Consider the following 25,021-nt stretch of genomic DNA (forward strand, 5'->3'; position numbering starts at 1 on the left):
GGTTGGTAGGCTATTAATTATTGCCTCAATTTCAGAACCTGTTATTGGTCTATTCAGGAATTCAACTTCTTACTGGTTTAGTCTTGGGAGGGTGTATGTGTCCAAGAATTTATCCATTACTTCTAGATTTTCTAGTTTGTTTGCATAGAGATATTTATAGTATTCTCTGATGGTAGTTTGTATCTCGTTGGGTCACTGGTGATATCCCCTTTATCATTTTTTATTGCGTTTATCTGATTCTTCTCACTTTTCTTCTTTATTAGTCTTGCTAGCAGTCTATCAATTTTGTTGATCTTTTCAAAAAACTTGCTCCTGGATTCATTGATTTTTTGAAGGGTTTTTGTGTCTCAATCGCCTTCAGTTCTGCTGTGATCTTAGTTATTTCTTGCCTTCTGTTAGTTTTTGAATGTGTTTTCTCTTGGCTTCTCTAGTTCTTTTAATTGTGATGCTAGGGTGTCAATTTTAGATCTTTCCTGCTTTCTCTTGTGGGCATTTAGTGCTATACATTTCCCTCTACACTCTGCTTTAAATGTGTCCCAGAGATTCTGGTATGCTGTGTCTTTGTTCTCGTTGGTTTCAAAGAACATCTTTATTTCTGTCTTCATTTTGTTATGTACCCAGTAGTCATTCAGGAGCAGGTTGTTCAGTTTCCAGGTAGTTGAGTGGTTTTGAGTGAGTTTCTTAATCCTTAGTTCTAGTTTGATGGCACTGTGGTCTGAGAGACAGTTTGTTATAATTTCTGTTCTTTTACATTTTCTGAGGAGTGCTTTGCTTCCAACTACGTGGTCAATTTTGGAATAAGTGTGATGTGTTGCTGAGAAGAATGTATATTCTGTTGATTTGGGGTGGAGAGTTCTGTAGAAGTCTATTAGGTCTACTTGGTGCAGAGCTGAGTTCAAGTCCTGGATATCCTTGTTAATCTTCTATCTCGTTGATCTATCTAATATTGACAGTGCAGTGTTAAAGTCTCCCATTATTACTGTGTGGGAGTCTAAGTCTCTTTGAAAGTCTCTAAGGACTTGCTTTATGAATCCAGGTGCTCCTGTATTGAGTGCATATATATTTAGGATAGTTAGCTCTTCTTGTTGAATTGATCCCTTTACCATTAGGTAATGGACTTCTTTGTCTCTTTTGATCTTTGTTTGTTTTATCAGAGACTAGGTTTTATCAGATAAAATGTATTTTATCAGAGACTAGGATTGCAACCCCTCCTTTTTTTGTTTCCATTTGCCTGGTAGATCTTCCTCTATCCCTTTATTTTGAGCATCTGTGTGTCTCTGCACATGAGATGGGTCTCCTGAACACAGCACACTGATGGGTTTGACTCTTTATCCAATTTGCCAGTCTGTGTCTTTTAATGGGAGCATTTAGCCCATTTACATTTAAGGTTAATATTATTATGTGTGAACTTGATCCTCTCATGATGTTAGCTGGTTATTTTGCTCCTTAGTTGATGCAGTTTCTTCCTAGCATCGATGGACTTTACATTTTGGCATGTTTTTGCAATGCCTGGTACCAGTTGTTCCTTTCCATGTTTAGTGCTTCCTTCAGGAGCTCTTGTAGCAGCAGGCCTGGTGGTGACAAAATCTCTAAGCATTTGCTTGTCTGTAAAGGATTTTATTTCTCCTTCACTTATGAAACTTAGTTTGGCTGGATATGAAATTCTGGGTTGAAAATTCTTTTCTTTAAGAATGTTGAATATCAGCCCCCACTCTTTCTGGCTTGGAGAGTTTCTGCCGAGAGATCTGCTGTTAGTCTGATGGGCTTCCCTTTCTGGGTAACCCGACCTTTCTCTCTGGCTGCCCTTAACATTTTTTCCTTCATTTCAACTTTGGTGAATCTGACAATTATGTGTCTTGGAGTTGCTCTTCTCGAGGAGTATCTTTGTGGCATTCTCTGTGTTTCCTGAATTTGATTGTTGGCCTGCCTTGCTAGGTTGGGGAAGTTCTCCTGGATAATAGCCTGAAGAGTGTTTTCCAACTTGGTTCCATTCTCCTCATCACTTTCAGATACACCAATAAGACGTAGATTTGTTCTTTTCACATATTCCCATATTTGTTGGAGGCTTTGTTCATTTCTTTTTACTCTTCTTCCCCTAAACTTCTCTTCTCACTTCATTTCATTCATCTGATCTTCAATCACTGATACCCTTTCTTCCAGTTGATCGAATTGGCTACTGAAGCTTGTGCATGCGTCACGTAGTTCTCATGCCATGGTTTTCAGCTCTATCAGTCATTTAAGGTCTTCTCTATGCTGCTTATTCTAGTTAGCCATTCATCTAATCTTTTTTCAAAGTTTTTAGCTTCTTTGCAATGGGTTCGAACATCCTGCTTTAGCTCGGAGAAGTTTGTTATTACCGATCATCTGAAGCCTTCTTCTCTCAACTCGTCAAAGTCATTCTCTATCCAGCTTTGTTCCATTGCTGGCGAGGAGTTGCGTTCCTTTGGAGGAGAAGAGGCGCTCTGATTTTTAGAATTTTCAGCTCTTCTTCTCTGCTTTCTCCCCACCTTTGTGGTTTTATCTACCTTTGGTCTTTGATGATGATGACTTACAGATGGGGTTTTGGTGTGGATGTCCTTTCTGTTTGTTAGTTTTCCTTCTAACAGTCAGGACCCTCAGTTGCAGGTCTGTTGGAGTTTGCTGGAGGTCCATTCCAGACCCTGTTTGCTTGGGTATCACCAGCAGAGGCTGCAGAACCACAAATATTGCAGAATGGCAATTGTTGCTGCCTGATGGTTCCTCTGGAAGCTTCGTCTCAGAAGAGCACCTGGCCGTATGAGGTGTCAGTCGGCCCCTACTGGGAGGTGCCTCCCAGTTAGGCTACTCGGGGGTCAGGGACCCACTTGAAGAGGCAGTCTGTCCGTTCTCAGACCTCAAATTCCATGCTGGGAGAACCCCTACTCTCTTCAAAGCTGTCGGACAGGGACATTTAAGTCTGCAGAGGTTTCTGCTGCCTTTTGTTTGGCTATGCCCTGCCCCCAGAGGTGGAGTCTACAGAGGCAGGCAGGCCTCCTTGAGCTGTGGTGGGCTCCACCCAGTTCGAGCTTCCTGGACGTTTTGTTTACCTACTCAAGCCTCAACAATGGTGGGCACCCCTCCCCCAGCCTCACTGCTGCCTTGCAGTTTGATATCAGACTGCTGTGCTAGCAGTGAGCAAGGCTCCCTGGGTGTTGGACCCTCTTCAATAAATGGTGCTGGAAAAACTGGATATTAATATGCCAAAAATATGAAACCAGACATCCATCTCTAATCATATTTTTCCTTAAATCAACTCAAAATAGCATGAAGACTTATATGCAAGAGCTGAAACCCAGATGGCATACAAATGGTCAACAGGTATTTTTCAAATGGTCAGCATCGCCAATCATCAGGGAAATGCAAATCAAAACCACAATGAGATTCATCTCACCTTAGTAGGAAGGGCTATTATCAAAATTGCAAAAGATAACAAATGCTAGTGAGGAAGCAAGGAAAAGGGAACCCTTGCATACTGTAGGTGGGAATGTAAATTAGGATAGCCATTATGGAGTATGATATGGAGGTTTTCTCAAAAAACTAAAAACAGAATTACCGTATGATTGAGCAATATCATTACTGAGTATACATCCAAGAAAAAAATAAAGAAAATTAGTATATCAAAGACATATCTGCACTCTCATATTTATTGGAATCAATCTCAGTTTCCATCAACAAGTGAATGGATGAAGAAAATACAGTATATATATGTAATGAAATACTGTTTAGCCATTTAAAAAGTACAAAGTTCTGTTATTTGCATCAACATGGATGAATTTGGAGATATTGTGTTAAGTGAAATAAGCCAGGCACAGAAAGATAAATGCTGTATGTTCTCACTCATACATGGAAGCTAAAAAAAGTTGAACTCATAGGAGAGTATACCGTAATAGTTACTAGAGGCAAGGAAAAGTTGGGGGAGAGGGGTTTATAGCCAAAGGTTGATTGCTGATACAAAATGCAACTAGATAGGAGGAATAAGTTCTAGGGTTCTATAGTACTGTAGGATAAGTGTAATTAACAATGTATTGTTAAAGTACTGATAAGTCTAGTAATGTTGCAGGATACAAAATATATATACAAAAATCTAAGATATTTCTATACACTGATAATGAACTATCCAAAAAGGAAAATAAGAAAACAATTACATTTACAGTAACAACAAAAAGAATAAAATGCTTCAAAATAAACTTAGCCAAAGAGGTGAAATACTTGCACACCGAAGACTGTAAAACATTGATAAAGAAAATTAAAGAAGACATATATCAGATTCTATGAATCCCAATGGCATTTTTTATAGAAACAGGAAAAAAAAAAAAATCCTAAAATGTTTATGGAATTGCAGAGAAGCCCAAAAAGTGAAAACAATCCTGAGTGAGAAGATGAGGCTGGAGGTATCAACCTAAAAAATGAAAGAAAACATTTGTAAATCATATTTGATAAGGGGTTAATATCCAAACTATATAATTACCTCATACAACTCAATGTAAAAAATAATCCAATTAAAAATGGGCAAAGGACCTGCATACACATTTTTCCTAAAAAGACTTACAAATGGCCAATAGCTGCATGAAAAGATGTTCACCATCATGAATCATCTGGGAAATGACAATCAAAACCACAAGATACCATCTCACACATATTAGCATGGCTTCTACCCAAAAGATGAAAAATTATAAGTGTTTGCAAAGATGTAAAGAAATTGAAACCCTTGTGCACTATTGTAGAAATATAAAATGGTACAGCCTTTATAAAAAACAGAATGAACCTTTCTCAAAAAATTAAAAATAGGCAGGGCGCATTGGCTTACACCTGTAATCCCAGCACTTTGGGAGGCCGAGACAGGCAGATCACCCTAGGTCAGGAGTTTGAGACCAACCTGGCCAACATGGTGAAGCCCTGTCTCTACTAAAAATACAAAAATTAGCCGAGCATGGTGGTGTGTGCCTGTAATCCCAGCTACTCGGGAGGCTGAGACAGGAGAATCACTTGAACCCAGGAGGCAAATGTTGCAGTGAGCCAAGATCACACCATTGCACTCTAGCTTGGGTGACAGAGCAAGACTCTGTCTCAAAAAATAAAAATAAAAAATAGAACTACTATATGACCCAGAAATCCCACTTCTACATATATATCCAATAATAATAAGATCAGTAGATTGGCACCCCCAGGTTCATTGTGGCATTATTCATAGTCACCAAGATAGGGAAAAAACCTAAATGTCTGTCAATGGATGAATGGATAAAGAAAATGTGAGATATATATATATATATATATATATATATATATACACACACATACACACACACATATGTACACACACACACACATACACATACACACAAAAGCTATCAATCACATATGTTTTACAAAATATACAATGGAATACTGTTTGGCCTTTTAAAAAAGACGGAAATCCTGCTACTTTCAACAACATGGATGAATCTTGAGGACATTAGTGAAATAAGCTAGACACAAAAAGACAAATCCTGCATGATATCACTTCTATGTGTAATCTAAAATGATAAAACTCATAGAATCAGAGAGTAGAATTGTGGTTGCCTGGGGCCACAAAGTGGTGGTGGGCGGTATGAGTGAGAAGTCCTCAAAGGGTACAAAGTTTCAGCTATGCAAGATGCATCTCTGGAGGTCTAATGGACAGCATGGTGACCTTGAGTAATAATACTCTATTGTATAGAGGAATCCCCTTTATCCTCAGGGGATACATTCTATAACTCTCTGTGAATGCCTGAACCCATGCATAGTAATGAACCTTGTATACAATATACTATGCTTTTTTCCTATGCCTCCATGACTATCATAGAGTTTAATTTATAAATTCAACTAAGAAATTAACAGGAACTAATTATAAAATAGAACAATTATACCAACATACTGTAGTAAAATTTATATGAATCTGATCAGTGTCTCTCTCTGAATATATCTTATTGTACTGCCTCACCAATTTTTGAACCCTGGTTGACTATGAGTAACTGAAACTGCAGAAAGCAAAACTGTGAAAAAGGGAGGAGCCATCTTACTTGAAATTTGCTAAAAATTTTTAAGGGTCCTCATCATTAAAAAAACAAAACAAAACAAAAAACCTGTTTTCTACCCCTCAAAAAATTTCTTCTGCTGTTCCTTTGTACTCAAATAATCTCCTCACCCTTAATCGTTAGTGGCCACTGGTGTGCTCTTATCTCTATAGCTTTGCCTTTTCCAGAATTGCTAATAAGTAAAATCACGCAATATGTAGCTTTTGAGTCTACCTGACTTCAATACCTTTTTATTTTAAAATTTGAAACATAATCAAATCTATGATGAATATGTTAATTACCTTGAGTATGGTGGTCACTTCACACTGTAAATATATATCAAATTATCAAGCCATACATTTTAAATATACACAATTCCTATTTGTCAATTATACCAATAAAGCTGGAGGGAAAAAAGAAATCTTATTATCTAGTTACTATATAAAAATACATTAAATATATTGCCACATAAGAACCTGATTTTTAAAAAATAAATTTGGTAATCTTATTTCCAGTAATTAAAACATCTGAAAAAAAGAGTATTAATAAAGATACTTGACACTTTAGCATTTTAAGATTATAGGTAGAATTTGTCAATTATTAATAATAATCAATTATTAATAATTAATTATTAATAATCAATTATTAATAATTTGAAAATTATTGAAAGAAGCCAGACTCAAAAAGCTACATAGTACATGATTTCATTGATAAGCAGTTCTGGAAAAGGCAAAGCCATCGGAATGAAGAACAAGCTGGTGGCCACTCAGGATTAAGGGCAAGGAGACCATCTGCCTACAAAAGCATAGCACAAGGAGCGTCTGAAGTCAGGAAAGAATATCTCTACTGTAGTGGAAGTGCCTACGACTCCAGACACCCATACAAAACCTACATAAGACAGAGTTCTCAAAACTCATGGAAATGCACATCAAAAAGAGTGAATTTGCTTTATGTAAATTTTTTAACATTTGAAACTAAAAAAAACTGTATGAAGTATTGATACTCATAAGACCAATGAACTTGAAAGATTTTAAGTTCTGTGAAGGAAATCAGACCAAAAACAGTGCATGCTCTATGATTCCATGTACATAAAGTGCTGGAAAATGCAAACTAATCTATACTGGCAGAAACCAGATCAGTGGTTGCCCAAAGAGAAGGAAGGGGACAAGGACAGGCAAGAGAGAGGCACTTAAAGAGGCACAAGGAAACTTTCACAAGGGATAAATCTGTTCATATTTTGATCATGATGATTTTTCTGGTTTTCACAACTGTCAGAAGTTACAAATTGTACATTTTGATATATATGCTTCTTATATGTCATTTATACTTCATTAAAGCTGTTAAAATAAAAAAATAAGATTTAAAAATACAATTAGGAAAAACTTAATAGAATAAGGCATGTAATAATGGAGGAATATGCATTTTTAACTGCATGTGGATGATTAATAAAAATGACCACTTATTAGAGCATAAAGTAGGTCTCAACAAATTTCAAAGGATTTTAAAATTTCCAGAGGATATAATTTGATCTCAATGCAATTTTCATAGAAATCAATAACAAAAAGTGATTGCAAACTCTTCATATTTATACAAATTAATTATCCAATTGGCCCACTTTTACTGTGTCACAAACAACCTGAAAATTCAATAGATTAAAATGACACTCATTGATGATGACTGACAATCATTATCCCTCATGTGCTGTGGGTTGGCTGGTGTTTCAGCTGATATAAGCTGGGCTTGGCTAGATGGTGAACACTCAAGCTGTGGACCTGGTAGGAGTTGGTCCCTCCTGTAGGTTGGGCTCAAATCTGAGCCACATCTATTCATTCAGGGGTTCACACCTAAGAACCAGCACTTCTAGGGGAAAGGTCGTCTCATAGTGACCACAGGAATGTGGGAAGGAAAGACTAACTGCATGGTCCTATTGAAGCAATTAACTGCCTATTGTCTGCTAACATCCCATTGTCCAAATCTAGGGACATCAATGGAGTGAGGGTACTTGGGGGACTGCGCCTGAACTGGGAGGGCAGTGAGTGGTGTATGGACACTGAATGACGACATGATTAGGATCATGTAGATCCTGTGTGGCAATTTAGCTGCACAAAGTAAATGTTGTGGAACATTAATCTACTACCAAATGAAAAACCTATGGGGAGGGAGACATTAAAAAGAAAAATTGAAAAGACACAAATAATGAATAAATTAATTTAAAAGGAGACCTTCTTAAAGATCTTTCAGCCATTAAAATAAGAGTATATTCAGGAGGCTGAGGTGGGAGTGTTGCTTGAGCCCAGGAGCTTGAGGCTGCAGTGAGTTATCATCACACCTGGAACAGCTCCTGCATTCCAGCCTGGGCAATATAGTGAGAGTTTATTTGTTAAAAATAAAGTAATGAAACATTTTAAATAGGATACTATGGAAACTTTGTGTTTTTTTTTTTTTGAGACGGAGTCTCGCTGTGTCACCCAGGCTGGAGTGCAGTGGCCGGATGTCGGCTTACTGCAAGCTCCGCCTCCCGGGTTTACGCCATTCTCCCGCCTCAGCCTCCCGAGTAGCTGGGACTACAGACACCTGACACCTCGCCCGGCTAGTTTTTTGTATTTTTCAGTAGAGACGGGGTTTCACCATGTTAGCCAGGATGGTCTCGATCTCCTGACCTTGTGATCCGCCCGTCTGGGCCTCCCAAAGTGCTGGGATTACAGGCTTGAGCCACCGTGACCGGCCTGTGTTTATTTTTAAAATTAGGTGAGATTTTTAAATTCCAAAAAAACATTCAAATACTGACATGAGAAGATAGAGAAACCCTGAATAATCCTTAAGGGTGAACCATGAACAGGAGGCCTAGGCTCTCTCCTATATTCAATCCTAGGAAGACGATGTTGCTTTTATTTCCTCCAGCACTGTTTCTTCAGTCAGAATGGAATTAGATCAATGAGAAATGCTGCATTTCAGGCATTGTTTATTGTGAAAGCTTTGCTTGGGGAACTGCACCTGAACTGGGAGGGCAGTGAGTGGTGTATGGACACTGAAGGACGACATGATTAGGATCATGTAAAAGACAGGAAAGCAAGGCTTTCCTGAACTAACATGGACATGGAGGTATCCTCCAATGTTGTAAGATGTTCTGGATCAGACAATGATACATGAACATTTCAAGGTGAACCTCATGCACATTAACTTCAATTCCCAAATAGCGATGCTACTGAATGGTGGTGTGAAATGTTAGACTGCTGCTGGACATCTCTCACCCCACCAATAACACTGAAAATGCTGAACATGCTTTTTCTTTGTCCTTTCATAAATCTACGTTAATTTAGAGTCAAGTGAACATTCACCTATTGTGTCTGTGAGTTTTATTGCCCATAAGAATCTGCAACTGTTGCTGGTGGCCCTGCAGTCCTCTAATTGTCTATGAAACCAAATTAAAATTTTAAAAGCTTTTGCAAAGAAAATCCCTAGGCAAATGACCTTTTCTGGGACATTCTAGCAAATACTTAAGGAGGAAACCAATCTTATACAAATTCTTCCAAAGAATAAATAATGAGGGTATCATCTCCCAAAGCCCTGCCCAGAACTCTAAAGTGAAGCCAGATTTGAGGGAGCTCCTCCCCCAGTGTCAACCTGGTTCCCACCTCCCAGTGCGGGAGAAAAGCAAAGCGGGTGAACTGGGAGGAGTGCAGGCTTTGGGGACAGGCCATTCTCCAGGTGCCAGCCTGGCCGCAGGGCCAACAGTGCCTGGCAGAGAACCACAGGGCTCAGTAAGCAGAGGCCACACAAGCCCCAAGGTCAGATTTGAGTGGGAGCCAATGTGGCCAGGCGGGCAGGGGGCCTGGCTGAGGTGCCCAGAAATCCTGTCAGCACCACTGGGTCCCCTAGAAGAAGTTCAAGTTCCCAAAACAGCTCGGGGTTAGAGGTTAGGGATTAGTCAGACCTCACCTTGGACAGCAGCCCCAGCCCTGTCTCAGCCCCAGGGACACCAGGGCATGGGGCTGTCACAAGGAAGTAGGTGGCTCAAGGCCAGGTGCCTGTGCCTTGGCTGAGGGACACGGCTCAGGTCAGTTTGCTCCATGACTCCTGGGACCCTACAGACTTCCCTCCCCGTTCTGCTGCAGCCCAGTGCACAGCACGCTGCTCTGCTGTGCCAGGTTGTGTTGTGTTGAGTTGTGCTGTGTCATGTGCTGTGTTCCTGCAGACTCCCTGTCTGGGAGCTCTAGGGCCCTGGCCTCTAAGAAGCCCCAGCCCCAAGTCAACCTCAGGCAAGGCCTGCACCCCTGCTGCCTCCGCTTCCCTGGCTCAGCCTTGAAGCTCCCGCTGACCCCTCTGCCACTCATCTACCACCCATCATCCCCAATTAGAGGCCAGGAAGCAGCAGGGGCCATCTCCCCCTTCTCTCCACCCTTTCTCTCTTCTCTCTATCCTCCAGCACACACAAGTCCAACAGAAACCAGAAATCCTGCAAACGCTCTGACCCACCCACTGACCCCAGGGCACCTACTGCCCAGGTGTTTGGCACAGGGGATGCCCCCATACTGGCCCCATCATGTACCCTCATGGCCCCGAGGCTGCAGCACAGGATTCCTGTCTGGCCCTGGACATGCCCTGGGCCCTGCTCTCTGCCACACCTCACAGGACAAACCCAAACAATTACTGTCCTCCCTCTGAAATGGTGGGTGTAGTGAAGGCCTTGCAACCCTCCTGTGCCTAGGCCCCTCACCCCCACACTCTGGCTGGCTGCATCTGCTGCCCAGAGCCCTTGCTCAGAAGGCGTGCAGCCCAGACCACGGTGATGGCAAGGGAGGCCCTTCCTAAACCTAGAGATGGTCTAAACCTTCATGGAACTGCTGGTGCCAGCCAGAGTCCCAGGTGAGGCTGAGATGGCTCAAAGTGGTGCATGGGAGATGTCTGATATCAACCCTCTCCTGGAGGTAGATGATGTCTCCAGCCTGGTGACTTCCCTGGCCTCCAGCTATCACCACCCCCAGTGTCCCTAAGGCTGAAGGTGCAAGCCTGCCCTGGCCCTAGCATAGAAAGTGCACGACATGGTCATGTCGTGCAGGTGATGATACCTGTGTGCCAGGTAACTTCAGGTGGGCATGGTGGCGCATGTGGGGCAGTCCTGTAACCTGCAGTGTGGTGGGTGGGACGGATGTGTGTGACACAGGCAGGAACTTCCCCTGACGGCAGCTGAGGACCCACATGTGTATTGGGTGGGCGCCGATGGGAGTGGCTGCGCACGGGCAGGTGAATGAGTGACAGTTACACAAACTCCACCACTGAGCACGTCACTCCCAGGGCAAAGCACATCACAGCCACAGGCCCAGTCCTGGGAGGCCCAGAGGGGCCTGAGGTCCCCAGGAAGCCTCCTGGCCCTCTTTACCCTAGGAGGACCCCCACTCCTTCTAAAGAACCCCCGCCCCCGCAAGCCGGCTCCACCTGTAGCTGTGGGCGTGGGAGGGGCACAGAGTGCTCTGTGGGCCAGAGAAGGAAGGAAGATGGACGGAGGGCGGACCTCTGCTCCCTGACTCTGCTGCTGGGCCCTCTGTGGCCCTCCTGGAGCCCACACTTTTCAGCTGCAGTCTCCCAGCCTTTGTCCCCAGGACGAAGCCCACTAGGCCAGTGCTCTTCCACTGCAGCTTTATGTTCCCCTTGGGGAGGGTTCCCAGATTGTGCAAAGTGAGGAAGGGTCCCCTATCCCTGTCCCGCAGGGCCCCCACTCCAGGCCTCCCCTATCTCTCCCTGTCTCTCTCAGAGGCAGAGGCAGCATTAAATTAAAATTTAATTTAAATATTAAAAAGAAAGTAAAAAATTCAAATATACACCAACAGTAGACTGCTCTGGCTTGCATACAAAGAGGTCCATTGCCCCTTTGGGTGGGCCGGGCAAGGTCAGGGTCTAAGAAGCGCCTCTGGTGAGAGAGGGGGTCAGGCTCGATGACTGCGGGAGGAGTGACTCCTCCCAGGATGAGGGTCTGTGTCCTCCCAGCGCACTCTCAAGTTCCGTATTTCCAAGTCCTTCCACGGAGCTTAACGCACATGAGAACGCCCATTTGTGTCACAGATACGTGGCCGCATGCATTTCCAAGAAATGTCCTTGGCGAACTACAGCTGGCACAGTCCAGCCCAGGGCGTTCTGTGAGCTGTAGTCTCCGGCAAGTGCATTCCAAAAAAACCTCAAATACCACAGAAGCTGGACAGCGTAGCAGCAGGGTTTGGCAAGAGAGGAGCTCTTTTGCTAGCAAAGGCGAGAGCTCGCGCGGTACCAGTAAGGTCTCCCCACGCCCCCGGAAAGAAATATTGGTGTGAGCCCACGCTGACCCAGAAAGAGTTTGCCATGGCCGCACGGTTTTCTGGGAAGTGTAGTTTCTTGGTCCCGGCGCTATTGTCTTCAAAAGTAGAGGGTAGCCCTTGGTTCCAAGGTGTATCTTTCACCACAGGATGACTGTGTGCCCCAGGACACTTCGCGCATGGTCCTAACTGGCCGGTTCTGGGACAATAGTCCCAGGCGGTTTAGTTTCTTAGGAAACCTAGACCGGTTTGCCCGCGGCGCGCCAGGTCCGCGCGGCCGCAGAGACTCCTGGGAAGCGTGGTCTTCCGGTGCCGGCGGTTCGCGGATGATTCTGGGAAATGTCGATCGGCTGTGGACTGCGCAGTGGGTCCGTCCCGCGGTAGCCTCAGGCCTGACGGCGACTCCTAGGCTCAGGGACGATTCTGGGCAGTGTCGTTCCCGGAGGTCGGCGGCCGTTGCCCGCTCACCAGCGACGCGGGGCGTCAGGTCCGCAGAGGTGCGGGCTCGGGGCGCCTGCGGGGACGGTGAGGCCCCGCTGAGGACTCCGGCTAGTGTGAGTCCCGGGGGCGGCGGCGGGGCTCAGGCCCTGGGTCTGCCCCGCGGTGTGACCCCGGCCGGTGCCTTGGCTTTTCCTGGCCGCCTTGTCCTCCTGTGTAAACGCGGGGTGATGACGGCGCCGACATCTTGGCGCTGTTGTGAGAGCGAAGTGGGCGCGTGAGCAGACGCCAGCCACAGTTGTCTTTGGGTTATGTCGTCATGAAGCCGGCGCTTTGCAGTTGTGTAACCTTGAACAAATGGGTTCGGTATCTTGGAATTTCAGTTTTGTCATTGTTTAAAAAGAAATCTGGAATAATGTGAATGCCGACCATGCATAGTAATGAAGATCGAACGAGCTGATAGTTGTTACCGTTGTTTTATGAGGCTTTTATGTACAGAATAATTGATTTTCCCCGCAGGTGGCACCTGGTAAACGGTTAGCCCTTGCGGAGAAACAACCTGTTAGTTCCCAGGGAGAGATTGACGCCCTGGAGAGTGATTACCAGTGTGCTTTTCCATTATGGTGTGTCACGGGTGCCGCAAGATAAACCTGATTTTTCATGACTGCTTTTCCCTGCCCTTCTGTGCCCTCAGGACACTGCCCATCTCTAAGATAAGAGCCTGGCAAGAGGACTCTGTTGGCTGTTGGGAAATTGCAGAGTAATGTCTCAGGTAAGTCAGTGTGTCCCCAAATCTTCCTGAAACACTTTATCAGGACTGTGTGTTTGCTTCTCCTGCCTGTTCCCACCTAATTAAGTCTATTTAAGGGATTGAATCTATGGTTCCATCCATATATATAGGAAGGATGGAGCCCACAAGGTATTGTCCTCTTCACCCAGTGGTCCTCTATTCTACAGTTTTCTGCTAGAAGACTTTCTAGTCTTGCCAACGTTTTAAAACTACAATTCACAATGCAACTTTGGAATGTAAGGTTATTTGCTTTATGATTGTCAAAACTGTACCATGTAGTCTCAAGTGAAGAGATGTTTGCCGACATCCTTGATTCTCCCTTTGACTTATAACTCTTACTCAGATCCTCTAGTTGGAACTAAGTTATACGCTGTATACAGAATCTGACCCTTAGTTACCCCATCACTACCACCACCACTACCACCCCGGTAGTGCTAGCGATAAAGCCACCTGGATTATTGCGGAATCCTAGCTGGATTCCCTCCATCTGCCCTTAACCCTCATCGGTCTGTTCTTAGTACAGCTGTTATTGTGACCCTACTGTTATATCAATTCCTATCATTCCTCAACCTAAAAGTTTTCAGTGGCTCTGAGTTACTTCTGCAATGACCTGTTTGTACAATTAGGCCATTACCTCTCTGATCCCACCTTCCTTCTCTGCTTCCTCATTCCTGTGAGTTCCAGCTACTGTCACCAGTTGCTGTGCCATCCACGTGGAAAATTCTTCCCCGACATAGGCACAAGCTTGCATTCTTATCTTCTTCGTGTGTTTGCTCCGTGGTTACTTTCTCAGAAAAGCGTCCCTGAACGCCTATTTGCAATTGCGGTCATCTTCTCTCGCCTAGCACTTCCACTCCTCCATCACTGCTTTGTTGTTTTCCACGGCACGTGTCACTCACTAGCTGATGTACTGTATATTCAGTATACGCACATGCTCATTGTTTGCCTCTTCCTGGTGGGAGAAATGTTTTTTCTTTTTTGTTGTCTGTTATAGCTTCAGTACCCAGAGTGGTACCTGGCACCAAATAGATGCTTAGTAAGTAATTGTTGAGTGAATAAGATGAGTAATGAAGAACTGATGGGGCAGAATCATGGCATGGAACTTGAAGCTTGCACAGGAGAGAACATGAGTAGCAGATGTACATGTTAGGTGAAGTCTGTTTTCTTGGAGAAATTAGATAATTAGAATCGAAAAACTGGTGTGGTGGTACATGCCTCTTTTTCCAGCTATTCGAGAGGCCGATGAGTTGAGAAAATTTCTTGAACCCTGTGGTATGAGGCTTCATGAACTATGTTTATGTCACTGCACTCCAGCCTGGCGACAGCAAGAAAAAAGTAACAGCTAAAGTGAACTCATGCCAAAATTATTAATTGGTTCATCTTCTAAACACTTGTGAAGTACCTGTTAGGAAAAGTTGTAGATGAATTTCGGTGTACACCGACACACAGGACTTCATGTTCTAATACAGTATTGTCTAAGAGAACTTTCTGCAGTGGTAGAAGTGTTCTGCACATGTGCTGGTCAGTACGGTAGCCACCAGCCCTGTATGACTATTGAGTCCTTGAACTGTGGCTTAAGCAACTGAGGAACTGAATTTTAAATTTTATTTATTTTATTTTTACATTTTAATTAATTTAAATGTATGTAGCCAAATTGCCTAGTGGCTACTGTATTGAGGATTGCAGCACTGGTAGAAAAGTAAGAAAGCATAAGAAGTTAAAATAAGTGCTAGGACAGATATCCTATGTTCTTTTGGGGACAGAGATGAGTGAACACCCCAGGCTGCCCAGGCAACTGAAGGGGAAGAACTTGTAATCCCTGGCTCTAACTTGTAATAACCTGTTCATCATAAAGCTATGATAAATGTTTTTTTGATTTGGGATAAAGGGAATTAACTAACACAGTGGCAACTACAATTAACAGATGAATTTAGGATAAATTATGTGTAGCAAATTGAACTGTCAGGTCTTACTTATTTGGAAAATGTATGTATTGGATTGTATCTGCTTGGCTATAAAAAAGATGAGATTTCTTCCTGTCCTTTTAATCTCATTAGTGGATTGCCTGTGAAGTACATCACAATTGATTTAATGCTTATTAAGTAATAAAACTGTGTTTTTTCCTACATTTGTGGAGAGGATTTTCTGCCATTGGCAGGAGATTTGAATTTTAATTATTTTCCCAACACCTGGGAAAAGTAAATTCTGCCTTTAAAACCAAAGACCAGTATCACTGGTGAATATGCATGCAAAATATCCAAATAATGTAATACAATACTGAATTAACTGTCAGACCTAAAAAATTACCACAGGCAAGCAATTTGTTTCACAAATCAAAGACAGTAATAATGCTGTATTAAATGGATATATTTTTTGTACATAATATAATTTAACTAGCCAATAAACTACTATTGAATATTGAAGCTTCCAAAGTTTTACTATTTTAAGTAATATTGTGAAATGAGTACTATTGAAAGGAATTTCTAAGCTCATCTGTGAGCATTTCCTTAGAGTATTTTCTTTGAAATGTACCCTTTTATTTTTTTCCCTTTCCTTTCAGGTCCTATTTAAGGACTATCTAAGACAGTGGTCCCCAACCTTTTTGGCACCAGAGATCAGTTTTGTGGAAGACAGTTTTCCCACAGAAGTGGGAGGTGGTGTTCTGAGGATAAAACTGTTCCACCTCAGATCATCAGGCATTAGTTTAGTTCACATAAGGGGTGTGAATTGATCCCTTGCACGTGCAATTCACAGTAGCGATTGTGCTCCTATGAGAGTCTAATGCCATAGCTGATCTGACAGGAGGTGGAGCTCAGGTGATAATAGTCATTTGCCTCCCAATCATCTCCTGCTCTATGGCCCAATTCCTAACAGGCCACAGACCGGTACCAGTCTGTGGCCCAGGGGGTTAGAGACACCTGATCTATGATATGAAACCATCCTTCAGTCTTTTCACTCAGGGGTCTCATATTTTAATTATTAAATGTCTGTCAGTACAAAGTTTAAGTATACACCATAAATATATTTTTCTTTTTTGTTTATGAATCAGTTATATGTATGTTTTAGTCCATTGGTGCTGCTGTAACAGAATACCACAGACTGAGCAATTTATGAACAATAGAAATTGACCTCTCATGGTTTTGTAGCCTGGGAAGTCCAAGATCAAGGGGCAGGCATCTGGCAAGGGCCTTCTTGCTGTGTCCTTTTATGGTGGAAGGGTGAAGAGAAGAGAGAGAACCAAAAAGGGGCTCAAATGCATTTATTAAATAAGCCAGTCCTAATGATGATGACATTAATCCATTCATGAGGGCAAAGCCCTCAAGGCATAATCATCTCCTAAGGTCTTACCTCTCAAAACTGTTACAATGGTGATTAAGTTCAATACATGCTTTTTGGGGGTCACAATCAAACCATAACAGTGTATGTCTATCAGTCTTTAATATAAAGATTTTTTTTATTTTTGAGACAGAGTCTTGCTCTGTTACCCAGGCTGGAGTGCAGTGGCACAACCTCCGTCTCTTGAGTTCAAGCCATTCTCCTGCCTCAGCCTCCTAAGTAGTTGGGATTACAGGTGTGAGCCACCATACCTGGTTGCCCATTTTTTGTGAGCCTTAGTGGATCATCCTGAGTATCCCATTTGAGAGACAATCGCTTTAGCCTCATTTTTTTAATTACTTATCTAGCACTTAAGCTGTAAAAGATATAACTAAATACTTGACCCTGTGCTGTCAAATGTCAAATACTGATTTTTTAAAATTCGTGTATTTCTGTAACTTTTAGCAAAATTAACTCTCCTGAAGCAAAGCTCTCATATTTGTTTCTCACCCTTATTGTATAATAATTCTAATCACATACCTGTCCCCCTTATGGTATAGTAATTCCAACTACATACTGTCCTATTATTACTTAACTGAGATCACATTCCCAATCATTGCCACAATTCCTGAATCTTATTCCATTTCTCCCACAACCAGGCTAATTTTACCCTTTCTTCAGTGACAGAAGAGGCCTGGGCTATGCATGAGCCTAAATATATTTGCTATTTCAGGTGACATTTAGTGATGTGGCTATAGACTTCTCTCATGAAGAGTGGGGATGGCTCGATTCTGCTCAGAGGGACTTATACAAGGATGTGATGGTCCAGAATTATGAGAACCTGGTCTCTGTAGGTAAGGATATCACCCCTTCTACTCCATTAGGGGCTCTTTTGCCACTCTGAATTGCTGGAGATCTCCTAAGTAAATGGCTGAATTTCTGTAGCATGTTCCCAAAGAAATGTGCGGCTCTGTTGTGCCCCTGAAGCTTATCTTTCCATTTCAGTGAACACCCTTCATCCCTTCCTATGGTCCCTCATGTGATGCCTCTCATAATAGAGGACCACAGCTTAAACAATTCTATATTCTTCCTGTAAGCAGGTCTTTCCGTAACTAAGCCATATGTGATCATGTTATTGGAGGATGGAAAAGAGCCCTGGATGGTGGAGAAAAAACTGTCAAAAGGTATGATTCCAGGTGAGTCATGGTGAACGAGACTAAGGAAGATTTTGTTAAAGATGTTTATAGAGAGTGTGGAAGCATTTTAGGGATACTGTCTTCAAAGATCTCAGATAGAAATGAAAAATTGAGGGATATTTAGCTTAGATTTTCAAAACAATTGTTCCTCTATCCCAAATTATTATCTGTGTTACTCATGTCATCTAATCAGGGTTAGAGGTTTTTGCCATCATAATAATTCAATTGTTACTCTGTTCATGACAAAGTAAGGCAAATTATTCTTTCTTAAATCTATTTAAAGAAAAACCTACTGATAGTTTTAGGCTAAGAAAAGCTGTCAATTAGATGAGAAATCACTTTTCTAAAGCTGAGCCTTATAGATGAAATATGAACATATTAGAGGAAAAAACGAACATATATAAAGATGTTTCTAGGAATAATATTTTCTAATGTCCGGTAAATGACATGATTCACACAGTTTCTTCATAACCTCGGAAAGCCTAAATCTTTGTCACATATAAAGAGCATTTAGATTATTTTGTTTTTACTGAAACTGTTTAAAGTAGAAATATCAATTCTGTATTTTAAGTGTGTTAATCTGGCAGCAAATTGAGATTAATTGAATGTTGGAGAAAAAGGCTATGAGACAAAATGCAGTCTTTCACACATGAATATAGGCACAAAATGATGGCTTGGAATCCAGAATGCCTTCCACATTTTATTTTGATAATTTCCTTTTTTTCCATACTATTTCATTCATTACATATATTTTTCCCATTTCTATTATCACACTCTGTTCCTACTTCTGTGAACTTTGTATTCTCTGCTCCATTTGAGCATTGTTCAGAAATCATTGAAATATTTGAGTTGTCAGAGCTATGTGTTTTGTGGGGGCTTCATTTCTAATCCAGTTCTCCTAATTCCACTATAGAAGTTACTTTTCAAGAAGTAAAAAAAAAAAAAAAAAAAAAAAAAAAAGCAGTGCTTTACTTTCTTGATGTATTTCAGATTGGGAATCAAGATGGGAAAGCAAGGAATTATCAACAAAGAAGGATATTTATGATGAAGATTCACCCCAAACAGTAATAATAGAAAAAGTTGTAAAACAAAGTTATGAATTTTCAAATTCTAAGAAGAATTTGGAATATATAGAGAAGTTGGAAGGGAAGCATGGAAGTCAGGTAGAGCATTTCAGACCAGCAACTCTCACCTTTAGAGAAAGCCCCACTCCAGACAGTATTTACACCTTTCATTCAAAGTCTACTCTTTTTGAAACACAAAAAATTTCTGCTGAAGGGAATTCACACAAATATGCTATATTAAAGAAGAACTTACCAAAAAAGTCAGTTGTAAAAAATGAGAAAATCAGTGGTGGAAAGAAACTTTTGAATTCTAGTATAAGTGGGGCAGCCTTCCACCAGAGCAAATCTCTTACCCTTCACCAAACTTGTAATAGAGAGAAAATCTATATATGCAGTGAATGTGGGAAAGCCTTTGGCAAACAGTCAATCCTCAATCGCCATTGGAGAATTCACACAGGAGAGAAGCCCTATGAATGTCGTGAATGTGGGAAGACTTTTAGCCATGGCTCATCCCTTACACGACATCTGATAAGCCATAGTGGAGAGAAACCTTACAAATGTGTTGAATGTGGGAAGGCCTTTAGCCATGTGTCATCACTTACTAACCATCAGAGCACTCACACTGGAGAGAAACCATACGAATGTATGAACTGTGGAAAGTCTTTTAGTCGTGTGTCCCATCTTATTGAACATCTAAGAATTCATACGCAAGAAAAACTCTATGAGTGTCGTATATGTGGAAAGGCCTTCATTCATAGGTCATCTCTCATTCACCATCAGAAAATCCATACTGGAGAGAAGCCTTATGAATGTAGAGAATGTGGGAAAGCTTTTTGCTGTAGCTCACACCTTACTCGACATCAAAGAATTCACACTATGGAGAAACAATATGAATGCAACAAATGTCTCAAAGTCTTTAGTAGCCTCTCATTTCTTGTTCAGCATCAGAGTATTCATACTGAAGAAAAACCCTTTGAATGTCAGAAATGCAGGAAATCCTTCAACCAGCTTGAATCACTGAATATGCATTTGAGAAATCACATTAGATTGAAACCCTATGAATGCAGTATATGTGGGAAAGCCTTCAGTCATAGGTCATCCCTGCTTCAACATCACAGAATTCATACTGGAGAGAAACCCTATGAATGTATTAAATGTGGGAAAACCTTCAGCTGTAGTTCAAACCTTACTGTACATCAGAGAATTCATACTGGAGAAAAGCCATATAAATGTAATGAGTGTGGGAAAGCTTTTAGCAAAGGCTCAAATCTTACTGCCCATCAAAGAGTACATAATGGAGAGAAACCCAATAATGTGGTAAGTGTGGAAAAGCCTTTAGACCATATGAATCACTATACATGTGAGAAACCTTACAGAAGAGAAACCATATGAAGCAGTGTTTATCATGGTAATTTTCATTCCTAGATTCTCCCTTATTTAACATTAGAAAAATTTATACTGGGGAAAGTCGTATGAATGTGGTGACTGTAGGAAGACTTTTTAGCAAAGATGTAGGCCTGTTTGTTTATCAGACGTTATACTGTAGGGAAATCATATGAAGACCATACATGTGGGAAAATCTTTGTCAGTGTTAATCCCTTAATTGACATAAGTGTACTCACACTAGGAAAAAAACCCTGTACATGTAGCAAATGTGGGAAAGACTAGGCAATAGGAATCTTTTACAAACTCCTACGGGAGAGAAGCTGTATGAATGTAGAAAATTTAGAAATTGAGGGAAGTCTTCAGTTCCAAGTGTATCCCTTATTCTACAGCAGAGAACTCAAAATGGAGAGAAATCTCATTTAAGAGATGTAGCAAAGTGTTCACTAAGAGTGTTTTATCTTGCTACACATCAGAAGATTAATGGTAGAACAACCTGAAGGATTTAGGAATTATGTGTAAATCTTTGCAGTCATGCTATTTGTAAACTGGATTCTACAGGAGAGCAAATAAACATTATAATATGCATTTCTTAGAGCAGTAGCTTTCAGTTTCAGTTGAGTTATACTTAGAAATTCTTTTTAGCTAGTGGACATGTGAAGATATTTAGTCACCCAGAGGAGCCAGTGTTATAATGTTGAAAATTAAAGCTACAAAAGAAATAAAGTGATGTTAATAAAAGTTTTGGCATCTAATAAAATCATTTTGTACACCACAAACTCTTTTACTGTGACTATTTCTTGTAAAAAAATTTCACTAAGATTAGCCTTAGCATAGCCTTTAGTTGGAGACTAGCAAACCTAGAGAAAAATCACCTGCTCTTTGTACTAAGAATAGCAGTATTTTGGGCCGGGCGCGGTGGCTCAAGCCTGTAATCCCAGCACTTTGGGAGGCCGAGACGGGCGGATCACGAGGTCAGGAGATCGAGACCATCCTGGCTAATATGGTGAAACCCCGTCTCTACTAAAAATACAAAAAACTAGCCGGGCGAGGTGGTGGGCGCCTGTAGTCCCAGCTACTGGGGAGGCTGAGGCAGGAGAATGGCGTAAACCCGGGAGGCGGAGCTTGCAGTGAGCTGAGATCCGGCCACTGCACTCCAGCCTGGGCGACAGAGCAAGACTCCATCTCAAAAAAAAAAAAAAATAGCAGTATTTTGATGAGGATTATTCAGAGTCAATTTCCAGTAGGCTTAATTAAATACATTTCAAGAAAATTTACTGAGCATCACTCATGTGTATTACACAGGGATGGAATACAGGAATTCAGTAGTTCTGAGCTTAGTGATGTGTCAAAATCACTAGGAGGGTTTATTAAAGCACAGATTGCTAAGTCTGAATCTTAGAGTTTCTGTATGAGTTGATTTGAATTTGCATTTTTCATGTGTTCTCACCGTCCAGAAAGCACATTTTGATAAGCATTGTAATAATGAACAAAACAAATGTGATCTTTTTCTCACAGGGATGTTATCTGACAAGAAAGATGGATAGCAAGTAAATTTGAAATAATTGTTTACAAGTGCTATGAGGACATAACCAAGAAACAACATACTATAAGAGATCAGAGCAGGCTTAGCTGGATGTGATTTTTTAAATGAATCCTAAATGATGAACACTAATTATGTAATGAGTACTACTCATGTAGCTATGTGCATCCCTGCTTGTGCCTTTGCATGTGTGTATGTGGTGTACTGGGTGTTATTCTAGGTAAAGTGGACAGTCGAGTTCTGTCATGCTTGCTGCAGCTGGACTCCATGTTCCCATGTCTAGTTTCAGATTCTGTGGCTTTGAGGTAGTACTGCTGGCAGCATCATTGGTTTCAGCAACCATTATTTCTCTATCCCTGGATCATAGTTATGGGAGTTTACGTTGAAGTCACTAGTCCAGAAGTGTTCTCATTACTTTTACAGCCTACCTACCAATTTTGAAAGCACTAATTTACAGCAATATATGCCTTGAAATAGTTAAGAGAGTTTTTGTTCTGTGCACTGAACCTTGACAGACAATTATGGTTTGTAAGGAGGGAGGATGGCTTCAGATATTCTAACTTCTAGATAAGAAATGGAACAGTCTCACTGGCCCTGTGATTAGAATCCTATCTTGTGATTAAAAAGGTAATACAGATCAATTTGATTTGGAGTGTATGGACACTGATGCAAGTGAAGGGCTGTGATATGGATTGTGCTTCAGATTTTGTTCTATATCTTAGGTGAGTAGTAAGATACGTTGTTGTTTTAAAAAGGAACATTATAGATATAATTCTGGTGTGGAATGAGTGATAAGGTTTCTGACTTGCAACAAAATATATCTCCTCTGATATATGTGCGACCTTAACTGAAAGCCAAAGCACAGAGGCATATCCCAATAGCAATTTGCGACAGAAAGTAGGTTTGGAATGGGGTGGTAAATTTTTACTATTTTGCAGGGATTTTATCTTTCATTTGATTTATTTTTAATCATGAAATTTATATTGAAATTCTGTGGAACATTGAAGGATCTTTGGAAGATTTATAATTAAGGAAGGGCCAGATGTAGTGGCTCATGTCTGTACTCCCAGCACTTTGGGAGGCAGAGACAAGAGGATTGCTTGAGGCCAGGAGTTCGAGACCAGCCTGGGCAACACAGCAAAACTCATTAGTCTGTTTAAAAAAAAAAAAAAATTACCCAGGTGTAGACACACACCTGCAGTCCTAGCTATTCAGGAGGCTGAGTGGGGAGGGACTGCTTGAGTACAGGAGTTTTAAGGTCACAGTGAGCTGTCATCACACCACTGCTTTCCAGCCTGGACAGAAGAACACAAGAAGAACAACGTCATGCTTAAGGAAGCATGACGTGGTATCAAACAGTTGTGTATGGATAGACTGGCTACCACATATATACTTATGGGATAATGAGAGTAGCTTTCTTTTCTCCCATTCTGTGTCCTTTCTCTGCTCTCCCAAGCAACTGGTACCACAAAGATGAAGTAGCCCTATAATGCCCAGATTTTGTTTCCACTACACGTAGTTTACTGCTACCATGTCACTTTGTTATGAGAGGATTCATCGAAATACCTGTGCTTTGTCATTTAAAAAGCATGAGCATACATATGATAATGCTTTACATTTCTGGATTTAAAGTGCCTTCACAATACAGAACTAGGAAAAAGAAGGCCATCTTTTTAAATGAAGATGGTTTTAAGAAAGCAATAAGAGACTTACTTTGCTATGATAGAAAGTTTGGCTGATGTCATGATGATGTTATGATGTCGCTGACATTGTTTCCTCAGTTATACCTATTAACCATTTCTTGAGCATCCACTGTGGGCCTAATAGATAAGAAACACTCCATATCCTTTAAGAGCCCCAAGGTGTGTGTGTGTGTGAAGAGCATTAAGCTTTGGAGTCATGCTACCTGGGTTTAAATCCAAGTTGCATGTATACTGGCTTTGTGTGACCTTGGACAAACTATTTCACTGTGTCATGCCTCAGTTTCTCCATCTGTAAAATGGTAATAAAGCTATCTCACAGCATTATTATGAAGATTAAATGTATCAATTGGTGCAAAGTGTTTATAACAGTGCCTGGCCTCTCAATAGCATTCATTATGTATTAGCTGTTGATTTCATCATCATTGTCTTCTCATGGTTGCTTCATCATTCTGGTCTCAAATGTCACATCTAATCACTTGTCATTCTTACGTGTTTGCTGTTTAACATTTTTAGGGGAGAGCTCTTACAAAACCCCCTGGTTTCCTTCCAACAAATTCTTGAGTATCTGAGCCATTTTGAGGGAGAGAATGTTTCTTGCCCTAAATAATCTGAGGAGAAACAAAGAGACCAGGTAGGAGATGAGATGGGAACCTAGCAGGTCTGTGGGAAGGAAGGAGGGTGCCCTACAGATTTGGAAAATGGGCCGAGTGAAGGAGGCATCAGGCTTCCACATGAAGGAAAGGGGAGGCTTTACCGAGAGACCAGAAGCCTACAGTTCTTTATCATCATCTCTCAATACAGAGTCCTGTGGGCTGGGTGCCACTGTTCTCACTCTTCCTAAATGGAGGTTACAGCCTGTCATTGAAGGTCACTGATGCCTGGAAAGTCAAACAGTTTCCTTGTTAGCCTTGGGCCAGTCAGATGTGATTAGAGCTCAGTTGTTGGTAAACACCTAGAAAGAAGCAAGGCACATATCACTGAGCACTTCCTGGGAACTTAATTTTTTGCTGCTGAGGGGGAGTCAGTCTTTAAACAAATTGCAATTGTGTTAGAGAAAAAAGGTTTATATGCAGAAGTAATTGATGCAAGAAATAAGACAATGACAAGGCCATATGGCCCGAGAGGTGCAGAGTGTAAGCACTCTGGCATGAAAGATAAATAGGGAAAAATTAAAATGATCATAACACAATATTGTTAATAGCAGCATAAACTGAGCATTGTGTTTGCACTATGTGCTGCATTGAGACAATTA

The 25,021-nt window shown here is 41.4% G+C and overlaps 1 protein-coding gene across 9 annotated transcripts in view; it reads left to right on the forward strand.

Moving 5' to 3' along the window:
- LOC126941899 (zinc finger protein 181) overlaps window positions 1–21,293 on the forward strand; it is a 36,933-nt gene extending 15,640 nt beyond the window's left edge. The window contains exons 1-5 of one of the 9 annotated variants that reach the window (XM_050768755.1): window positions 12,843–13,141; window positions 13,470–13,547; window positions 17,614–17,734; window positions 17,978–18,076; window positions 19,067–21,293. In XM_050768755.1, the coding sequence (XP_050624712.1) occupies window positions 13,539–13,547; window positions 17,614–17,734; window positions 17,978–18,076; window positions 19,067–20,532 (1,695 nt within the window). In that variant the 5' untranslated portion in view covers window positions 12,843–13,141; window positions 13,470–13,538 and the 3' untranslated portion in view covers window positions 20,533–21,293. The other 8 variants (XM_050768757.1, XM_050768756.1, XM_050768761.1 and 5 more) reach the window with 8 other exon arrangements.
- Window positions 21,294–25,021: the final 3,728 nt, after the last annotated feature.

The sequence above is a fragment of the Macaca thibetana genome, chromosome 19 (genome assembly GCF_024542745.1).
Source record: "Macaca thibetana thibetana isolate TM-01 chromosome 19, ASM2454274v1, whole genome shotgun sequence".
NCBI classification, from domain to species: domain Eukaryota; kingdom Metazoa; phylum Chordata; class Mammalia; order Primates; family Cercopithecidae; genus Macaca; species Macaca thibetana.